General features: G+C 35.7%; 1 protein-coding gene across 2 annotated transcripts; it reads right to left on the bottom strand.

The window, feature by feature from the left end:
* Positions 1-726: 726 nt before the first annotated feature.
* LOC113642674 (SAM pointed domain-containing Ets transcription factor) lies at positions 727-9,327 on the bottom strand. 2 transcript variants are annotated; one of them, XM_047813390.1, is made up of 6 exons: positions 9,256-9,327; positions 3,828-4,293; positions 2,656-2,853; positions 2,465-2,512; positions 2,193-2,327; positions 727-2,024 (listed from the first exon to the last, which is right to left on the bottom strand). In XM_047813390.1, the coding sequence occupies exons 1-6, from the start codon at positions 9,310-9,312 to the stop codon at positions 1,846-1,848; spliced, it is 1,083 nt and encodes a 360-aa protein (XP_047669346.1). In that variant the 5' UTR covers positions 9,313-9,327; the 3' UTR covers positions 727-1,845. The 2 variants fall into 2 exon arrangements, with proteins under 2 accessions (XP_047669346.1, XP_027002081.1); XM_027146280.2 differs by having other exon boundaries at positions 8,930-9,326.
* Positions 9,328-11,057: the final 1,730 nt, after the last annotated feature.

The following is an 11,057-nucleotide window of genomic DNA, read 5'->3' as shown; positions in this document are numbered from 1 at the left end:
CTTCTTTTTACAGGCTATGTGGATCACAGCAGAACAGCCAAAACCTCTGTGACAAAATTAACCACTAGAGCGCACTGGTTAGCGTTGGTGTTTACAATGCTTGAACAGTCATGATAACTATATGTAATTATACAGTAATTATATGTAACTCATTCAGTTCATAAGAATGAAGCTTGACTAATGAGCTATGCAAGCCTTTCTGACAGTCAAAAATTACAAGTGGCCAATCATTGCTCAAATATTGATTTTAAATGGTAACTGCAGCACCTTAAGCCATGTCAGTGTTGTCTGAAAGCTCAATAACTGTAACTCATATCACAAAATTATGTATCAGTAATGGTAAAAAGAATCTGTATGTGCTCAAGTAAATGGTCAAACATACATATTCTCTTTTTGGAGAAAAACTAAATATAAAGATACTAATTTGATTAGTATCTTTAGTCATCAGTACTTCTATACCATATAATTAAGACTTATAAGACATTATTAATCACTACATTTTGAGTAAGTGAATACTATATAAACATAATGATTTTCATATATCATTAAACAATATGAATGATTGGATGATCGACGTAACATTAAACCACTGCTTTACATTTTAAAATTAGACAAAGAAGAAGTTACCAATAGCCCATTTGTCACAATGGGTTTCATTTTTATTCCTCCATTTTGCATTACAAACTTAACCAAAATTTTAATTAAAAGTCAAAAAAACACAGATTGTTAGCTTTTTTATGATTTTATTTTGAATATAGTAAATGTGGAACTTGGAAGGACTTAAATAAAAAACATGATGGAGACTCTAGGTAACAGAACGTTTTTATGTCAATGTATTAACAAATCATTATATTATTAACAATGGCAGACACTGCATAAAAGAAATCCAGTGAAAAAGTAAAAGCACAGCCCCACACATGCACTTACATTACACTTACATTAATTCATTACAGTTCCTTGAAACCTGACAATTTACCTAACTATTAACTTGAAAAGAACATTCTTATAAGACCTTTTCTAAGAACATGTCACTATTAACAATAGTCATTAGCCAGCAAGTTTGCCTTTTGCAGCTCATCAGAGAGAGCACAAGATGAGCTTCCAGTGGAGGATGACCATTTATGGAAGCTCAGTGAGGTGAAGACTTTATTTACTGTTGATGCCTTAAGGGAGGGTTAATTTTAATTTTTTCTAATTTAAGGGTTAAGTTTGCTGTGTGATTAGGCCTTAAAAAAATAGAGCTGAGTTGGGCGGAGGCCAGGACCAAACCCAAACATGTGCCTGAGTTGGCCACTTCGCACAGGGAGTGGAGGTTTGCTCAAACAAAATTTGCAAGCATTGACATAGTGCTATGAAAGCTGTCAGAGAAGAACAAGTGTTTGATGAACGTCAGTGTTCAAACTAAAGAAATAATTTACAAAAAAACATAAAATAAAATAAAAGCAAATTTTATGTTTTAAACCTGTTTCCACATTTAGTAAGTGCCTAAAAAAATGATTCTAGGTTATTGCTTAAGTTCTTCTTTGCTAATAAGCTAACTGATAGATGGAGACAGGCAGACACTGCGGATAGCCAAGAATTTTATGTGACCTATATAGTCGAAAATGTCTGATGTAAAATGTTTTATTGAGATTAGAACCAGATTCTTCATGTAAAAGTGGTCAGATTTCATTGCACAATGGCACTTGGAATAAAGCAGTATTTAATCCAGTCAACACAGAGTCCAGACCAAAACATGAGTTAAACACAGAAAAGGACTAGAGCACATAGACTCTAGATCTTAGGCAGTTTGTCAGTGCATAGCAAACAATCTGTACTCTTGTCTTTGTTGGACTGTTGTTGGACTTATACTGGGTGGACAAACTGATAGACCAGTCTCTGAGACACATCTGGTTTGCGAATGATTCCCTTTTTGTAGTACTGCCTTATGGAGCGGCTAAGCTTGTCGTAGTTCATTGCTGGCCGGTTCTTCCTCAGACCCCAGAGTCGTGCTACATGAGCAGAATCTTCAATTTTGAAAATACCTACAGATAAAACATTGATAAATTTTCATCTCAATACAGAAAACGATTTAGCAGTGACACATAATTTTTTTTTATATTAAACAATAAACAAGGTCTCACTATGCCGAATAATATTAGCTTCCATTTACTGAAACTACTGGATTGAATTCCCCTGATAAAATTTTATACCTTTCTCTTTATTGAGCCAGCGGATGCAGCGCCCATAGCTGTGTGGTTTAAGTAAGAGCTCTTTGAGAAACTGCCACAAATGGATTGGCTGACCGGAGCAAGAAGAATCAGCTTCTGACCACAATTCTTCTCTCTCTGTTGGATGACACCAGTTAGTCTGATAGCATTTGACAATAGTCTATTTTCTGTCTTCTTTTTGACTAATAAATGTAAATATGCTGTTTAGGTTTTTCCCCAGATGTGTTTACATATCAGTATATAGCTGAACTTACCTGTGATTCTGCACTCTCCCAATGAACATCTCTCTTTCATCCAGGCAGCTAAGCACACAGAGAAACTTGTAAGTGATTCACTCTATGTAATGCATTTAAAATAGTTATACCAAAAATATACTGAACTTGTCATGCCATGAATTTTTCATTTCAATATGTATGTTATGCATGTATAAGCAAAGGTAAACCACCTGATTTCCATATATCTAGATGAGCGTGGAGAGTGTCACCACACTGTGGACAACGCTGCCGAAAGTCTTCCTCAGTCATGGCACACAAGTCTTTTCCATCCAGATCCTGAAATGCTTTGCCCACCTGAGGGAGTCGATATAGGTGCTCTGTCCACAACAGCCACTTCTGAACATTTCCACTACTCCACTCCACCGGATCTGAAAGATCCGATATAATCTTGACTAACTGCACAATTTTCAGCATTTCCTCCCCATCTACCTTAGAGGCATCACTCAAATAACATCGGGATTTGCAATGTTTGTACAGGGCTTTGTTTGTTTTGATGTGCCAATGTGATTCAAGGATCATGTGTCATTCAAGGAAAGCAAAAAGCAAAAGTGTGAACGGGGGAACGAGTGTTTACCCAAGGAGGTGTAGCACAATTACTTAAAAGGAGTGAAATTTGCCATGACAACTGTCAGTTAGAAGAAATGTCAGTAAGTCCAGTAAGCACACAGCAATAAAATCAAGAGCAAGTATCAGTGAGGTTTGAATAGATTAGGAGATCTAGAGCAATACAAACACAGGGAAGTCATTCTTTTTGTATTGTTAAGCTATAGAAATTTTTCTTTTATTCGGTAATGTTAAATGTTTTAGAGCACGTCAACACAGTATGCAGGAGCTGGCTGTTGATGTTTACTCTTTTAGTCAGAGCTCCTCACCTGCGCAGGACAAGGGCTTGGTTGGACAGTTAGACACCACCTGCTGGGTAAACACCAAAAGCCCTAAAGTAAAGCTACTCCAACAAAGTTCTCGGGTCATTTGCAACAACTCCACATGCAAGAATGGGGATTAAACAGATCCTTGGTGTATAATGCTATGTTTTGACGTTAGATGTACTCTGCGCAAACATCTTTCACAATTTCTGTTTAAATAAAAAAAATAATCTGATGGTTCTTTGAACGTCATACAGTTTGCATGGTGCCAAGGACAAAGTACACATCAGTGGATTAGAGATGTCCATTTTCTTGCCAAACGTTCCATTATCTGATAATGACATTTCTAAATATGTAAACTGCAACACTGTACAACGTTCTAAAAGAGAATGAAGATAAACAGATGTAAAAATATGATTTTTACATCATTTTAAAACACATTCACATTTCAGAACCCTAGTGATATAGCCTCTTACCTGGTGTGATGTTCAGCAGCTTACAAGCTGTCTCAATGTCCTTTAGCACTTCTCCCACCACAAGGCTCTGTACTTGTTCCAAAGATCTCTCCTCCACCTGCTCTTCAAGACCAGGGGACAGTGGCTCAGTCCCTAATCCAGGACTGTCAATCACAGGGCACTGTTCTGGCTCTGGACATGGTCCTGGATTATGTCCACTAGCGACTGATGCAGAGGAGTCCGCCACTCTCACCAACCATGTGGCATCTTCAGTGAACAGCATGTCAAAACAGGACAGGTAGAGTCCTGGAAGGGCACGATCAGTACTGTCCAGTCGTGGCTTATTATCCACCAGCTCCAGAGTCTCCACTGTCCCATCTTCTGTTTTCAAAACAGCCAAAGAGTTTTCGGACAAACTGGAGAAAGAGCGTGCTGTCTGGAGCAAGGCAGTATCTGGGGGGACCCGCACTGGGCTAGCCATGACCTCCTGAAAATGAAGAAGAAAAGTGATTCCTGAGAAAATACGGAAAGACTCTCAAAATTAAAAATGACAACAGGATATGAGCAAGTGATTCCAAACTGGACAGGCATTTCACTGTAATCTCTATATCTAAACTGAAATGAATGAACATTGCAGTAAGTAATACTGAAAATAAAATGTACTAGCAACATTTTCAAAAGTAATACTTTTAAGATAGAATCAATACTTAGGGTTTGGTTTCAAGATGGTAGCTCTTAATCAACACTATGCTGTCCTGTTCCATAGTCAAAGTCAGAATCCAAACTTCTTTTAAGAGATATATGTGTCTTAGTGAGGCTGCTTGTCTCTTTAAGTGGTAGGGAACACATGGGGCAAGGAAACCAAAGCAATTCACGGTGTAGCACTGAGAGGCAAAGACCAAAAGGGATTGGGCTGCAGAACTTACTCACGGGTCACTAGTATACAATTGAGGCAAATGTTTGAGTAAATAAGATGTAGTTGATTCCCACTTTCAAAGTGCCATTCCCGCAGTCCCCTGTCTCCACAGTCAGCATGAGCTTTTAATGAAAGATTATAAAATGGGACTTTCATTCCCCAATGGGAAAGTAGGACACAACTCAAGACAAAAGACTGATAGCAACTGAAACCTGCTGACTGAGAAAGAACAATCAAAAAAATCATGCGAGACATTAAGATGGTAGGAGATTAGAATTTTAATTTGACCTTGACTTCAATTAATTCAATATAGACAAATATATATTGTGAGATTATAAATAAATAAATATACAAATATTCAGAAAAGCATTTTACTGATAGATAGTGTTGCTTATTAAAAAGTATTTATTTCTAGAATGAAATAAAATGCAAGATAATCTGCCATGAGATAAATCCAGGTATGAAATGAAAATGTCTAGAAATAAGCTTAATAATCATATTTAAAAAAGCAAAGACCAATATTCTATTTTAGATTGAATCTTCATTTACTGTGTGTGAACTCATCTTCATTTTCTGTGTGTGAACTCATCTTCATTTTCTGTAATACTCCTGTTTTATTACATACTGCCCTAGGGATTTAAGAGTGTAGTGGTATTTGGTATCTATGTGCTTGAGTAATGATGGCCTTGTGTAACCTTTTTGCTGATGAATTAAAGGGAGCACAGATGGAGAATGAGAGCTTAAATGGTCATTGTTGATTATCGGTAAATGTTCTTACACGTCCGTAGTATAATTTCTCGCATGCCACATGCTCATTGATACACCTTGCATTTGTTTGGACATGGTGACACTCAAATTCATAAAATCTGATGATGGCTCCACACCCATTGATAGTAAAGAAAGCCAAAGACGAGCTGCCAGTCTATCAGTCTATAGAAGAGATGGAAGAGGGGGAAGGGGGATGAGAGTAGGGGACATTTTTATACAATGTTTACAGACCTCTGTGCTACCACAAATATAAGACGTTGGTAGTGTCTTTGAAGGTGCACTCTGGTTAACCCTAAAGGAAATGAAGTTATCCACATTTAAACATCCCCCCTTCTCATCTCTTAACACTGATCTAGCTTGCTTGCCCTCCTACTGCTCCTGCATTCTCTCCTTTCATCCTTCTCCCCTCCCTGGAAAATGGGGTGCATCTTTCCCTTCATCTATGGTCAGCTTAGACACACGCAGACTGCCGTTCTCTCTGTGTAGCAACAGCTTGAAGTAAGTCCATTATCCTGGCACATTTGGCCATATTGACTCAGCACAGGAGAAAAGGGGACACAAACACACTCCGTAGGCAAGAGATTAGCGCCTGTGACTGATCTTTAAATGAGTTTGGTTAAAGACTTGAAAATTCATTTCAGTGGCATTAAGAGTTTCTCCTTTTGCTGGGTCAGTGGTGCTCATTGATACTGAGAAGTGAAGCGTTTAGGGATTTGGCGAACAGTTTTGGTTGAGTTGGCAGCTATCCTTTGCGTCAGAACCGGTCGGATTGCTTAATCTTTTAGTCAGGGATGCTTCCTGTAAATACCGACTAATAAAGGTGAATAAAAACAACTGTTAATTAATCACTAACGGTCCTTAAATCTGAGGGCTTTAGGTTATATTTCAAATGTGCTTGCTTTCAGAGACAATTTAAGTGTAATTTTGTACTTTTAAAAGTTTATTTATTCATTTATTTGTTTTTGTTTGTTTATTTATTTATGTTTTACTATAAGCTACTACATTTACAAAAAAGGAATACTAATCTGAAAACAATACCTTATGTCTAAGATATTGTTCGAGGTTTCCTGGAAAATTAACAGATGGTAATCAAATTAAACGTTACAGATAAATATCAAAGGAATGTTCCCATACTTCCACCCACCCTACCTTATCCTCTCTTATTAAGAAAGACGCTTCCTTGTTTGGTTGTAGACTTAGCAAATGTGTGAAGTCATTCAAGACCGTTTGCCACCTGTAAACAGCATCACATTAAAGATTTCAAAGTGCCATTTCTGTTTCTTTCCTTTTTGGGAAACAATGACTAACAAATTAAAAATTTAGATTGGTTTTTCATTCGCAAAGACATTAATGCTTACTGAACATTCATCCTGGTTTGACACCAGGAAAAAGCAATTAGTAAAATATGTAGGAAGAAAAAAAAGCTCAGATGGGCATTATGCACAGCAAGCCGGCTTATAACATTTATAGTGTTATAGGTGTTATAGGTAAAGATTAACCAGTCAAACATCTCCCCTACTGATAATAGGCTATTAAATATCATTTCAACTCAAGTTCTTGAGTTTATTCTTTGCTGGAAACAGCTTGCACAAACCCATTGTTTTCTCTGACAGCTGGCCAGTATGCTGTATAGTAAAGCACTATAATAATTAGAGTTGACTATATCTCGAAATGACCATAATTCATACTGTCTCATTCGGACAGTGACATTCGGAGAACATCGAGTGTGGCATTTTTAAAGATTATACATATTACAAAATGTTTCTCGGACATTAACATTTTCCAGTCTTTGTTTGAGAGAAAGAATTCAAAATTATGAGCTTGACATATAGTGATAAAAGTGCACAACACATCTACAAGTTTTTCTACACGTCTACTTTGCCATACTGAGGATTTTTGTATGACTTATTTGACATTGTCAGCTCTATGTTTCATTTATTACAAAAAAAAAAGACACCAATATATGAATTTCAAGCCATGCATAGTATGGTCTCATGCAAATGACCAAGTTACCACAAAGTCACCCAGTTAATGACAGATAAGATAAGAATAGATAAGAATCATTCTCCTGGCAGCAGAATCAAAATATGAACGCATTTGTGACAATGTTCAGTACTCTTAAATCTCTTGGTATTTTTGGCAACCATTTCAGCATTCTTGGCTTAATATCTGGTGCAGGTGTGACAGCAGGCATTAGTAACAGACTTTATTTTAACAGACTATATTGTCGTTCTATAGTATTTCAAAACTTTTTAGTGGATCCAAACACATTCGATTAGAATCGTGGTTAAAAAAAAAATAAAAAATCATGATTTATATGATTTTTAAAAACTAAAAATATCAATTCATTTAAAGCAATAATGTTACAAATTGAATAAACACCCCATCGCTTTATTTAACATTTTTTGAAAGATATAATAAGAGCAAAGATGATCGTGTGGAAAAGTTACATTTCTGGATGTAGTTCAGAATGTAGACAAATAACCCTAGGGATATTCTTTCTTCAAGTCTATGTACAAACACCACAGAGACGGGATAACTGTAGACAGATAAACAAAAGAATCTGACAAGAAGACAGGCTCTGATGTGAATACGTTTCACTGGTTATAGTGTAACTGTCAAGTTTAACTGTTAAAACCTGGCAATTATAATCCCCTTTCTTCCTCTAACATACACTACCAATGGAATTTCATGTCTAGGCTTATTTAAAGTCTAAAATGTATTTTGCTTCCTTGAAGTGAAGAAAAAATTATGAAGGCTGTTTTGCATCTCATGTCTACACAAATAAGCCATAACTGGCCTGTTTGCTTTACTTTAGCCTAAGTAACCCTTTAGTTCATTCTCTCCTTAGTCTCTCTCTCTCTCTTTTTTTTTTTTTTATACAAACTTTAAATGTGCCTTTAGGAGTTTAGATGTTGAACTTGTAAGTCACTTGGCCTTTCCTCAAGGGAAAATTTGTTTTCAACTACAGTGGAGAGGCGGCATGCTGCCAACCCACCATATTAGAAAACAGTTAGGAATCTTACATTTTTTTCTTTATGACTCACTGGGGTCTTAACGTAAGTCACACTTAGAAAGGGCTGAAATGTTGTAACACCTACAAACAGGTGCACTCCCTACATTAGGATTGCTTGATCTGAATACCATATCAGCCCTTATTAATCATCAAAAGAACACACAAAAGGCTTGGTAAAGATAAGACACTAACTTGGTGCACTTTTACCCACTCAGCTTTTCAGTGTGCATTTTCCTTGTTCTATATTTAAACCAATTTTCTGTAGTGTAAATGTCCTTTTATAATTTTAAAGATTTTATTAAAAATGTAAAATATTGCAGTAAAAAATTCATTAATATAAACTTTTTTATGCCGTTTTACTAAATAAACATATTTCTCAGACCATTGTTAAAACTTAAATACCGTATGCTCACTTGACCTTACCTGTGCAGATGCAGTGACTGTCTGAGGAAGCACCAGGAGGGAGTTTTTCGTCTTTTGGGTCAAAGTCCACCGATGCAGTCAGAAAAAACTTTTTTTTTTTTTTTTTTAGGTTTCTGCTGCTGTCTTGAACTAACAGAAACTAGTATTCAGTTTGGCTGTCTCATATCTTCTAAAGTCTTTATGAACATGTGATGTGTTCTCAGGTTGCTTAAATAGTAAGATGTTGGAGATCCCGCAGCAATACTGTCTCCAGGCACGCACCGCCACATCACTACTAACACTGATGCTGTCAACCTTTCCTTGGCCGTGTGTGCATGTGTGTATACCTGATGTGGGTGTGTAGCCAAGCTCTCAAGTCCTGTGTGCAGGAATGCCTGCTCCATTGACTCTAGTGCTGGCATTTATAGGCAGGCATTATTAACTTGTGTAAACACTTCTAAGTGTGGACCACCTCTGCCTTTCAACCAGAAAGGAAATAACAGTTTGGTGAAGAGTCCTGTAATGAGACTTTGAGTGCCATATTGTTTTCGTCAACTTGATCACAATCAAGTTGAAACTTGTTAAATGAAGGCAATGTTTGCTCATAAGAATCAAGTTCATAATTAGAATTTGTATGAAGAAATGTGTTGTAATAGAAATGAAAATAATTAGAATTTAGTGGGATTTTTTGCATAAATTCATGACAGGCTATTTGATAATATCAAAACAACTCATAAAATATTCACAAATAATACATATAAATACTGTGTAACGATCCACACTACAATAACTGATGACTACAGTATGTTTCTAATAATATTAATTGGAAAGTACCATGTTTACAACGCAGGAATGTGTTTGATCACTATTCCTTGAGGCATTGTTGAGAGATTACTGATCATTATGTACAAATTTCAGGGAGGGGAGTGTGCACCCATTTAAAAGTGAACCCTTTAATCTTTTAAATCTTAAATCTTCTTAAAATTTTAATAATCGTATGAGAGAAGAGTAAAACATCATTGCTCACTCAACGTTCTTTTTTTTAAAAAAAAAAATGTTTTTTATAACAGCACTACTGCATATTATACTGAAAAGTTTCATGATTATATAATGTCTGATGTCTTTTAATTAGAATAAATATGGGTAATAGGATAGAAAATAGTATATCCATGTACTGATTCAATATCATATTGTATTTTTTGTATTCTTGAGTTTCTGTTTGCGTCAGTAATGTACCGATGATGTCCCTGCAACTACATGGCATGGTGCTTTGTTTGCATAGTTAAACAGACACACCAACACAAACCATGACTATCTCACACATACACAGTGCCAAATTTATAAAAGCTGAATGTGGGCTTAATAGTATGTCAGTCTTAAAAAAATAATACTATCTTAAAATACAATAGTATCTTAGCATTAACATGTAATACATAATGAAATATTGTTCTAAACCTGATTTATGGAACAGCAGTAAGATACAGCACTAACCAGATATATTTTTGTAAATGAATTTTAAGGACCCTGTGTTTCAAAAGAGATTAAAAAGAGATTTATTTTATGTCTCCTGTGACTTGTTTATTCAGCATGTTTCTCATAGAGGGTTAATTTGCATGGCAGTTGTAAAAACTGAGTGAGTGAGTTGAGATTCAGTCTTTTTACCTCCTCATTCTAAAATAACATTCTCATGAAACAGATAAGAATTTTTGGCCAGCAAATCGATTGTGCACTGTATTTAGTCATCAGTCAAAACAAATGGAGCTTAATTCAAATTAAAACATGATTTGCATAGAGGTTTATTTCAAATTTCCACTTACAATTTTAAAATTGAAGAATGTACAATTCATTTAAATATCTCTTAATAAACTAGCTGCTTAACACCTGCTAGAATACACTGGATGTTTTGGTGGAATTCAGGTTCATTGTGTTGGTAAAATCTTAACATTTAACTTCTAAAAGCAACACATAAATTAATTCTAAACAAAATTTTATTAGTGGTAACTGTGTATGATAAATGGAAACAATATCAGATCTACTTGATGCCTCATTGACTTCTCATGCCTCATTGACTTCTTCAGATTAAGACCAAATATATTAACTGAATTAACACCTACAGAGTTAACTCTCTTAATAACACGATTCCCCTTAT

The sequence above is a fragment of the Tachysurus fulvidraco genome, chromosome 5 (genome assembly GCF_022655615.1).
Source record: "Tachysurus fulvidraco isolate hzauxx_2018 chromosome 5, HZAU_PFXX_2.0, whole genome shotgun sequence".
NCBI classification, from domain to species: domain Eukaryota; kingdom Metazoa; phylum Chordata; class Actinopteri; order Siluriformes; family Bagridae; genus Tachysurus; species Tachysurus fulvidraco.
This window is presented reverse-complemented; position numbering and strand designations above follow the sequence as displayed.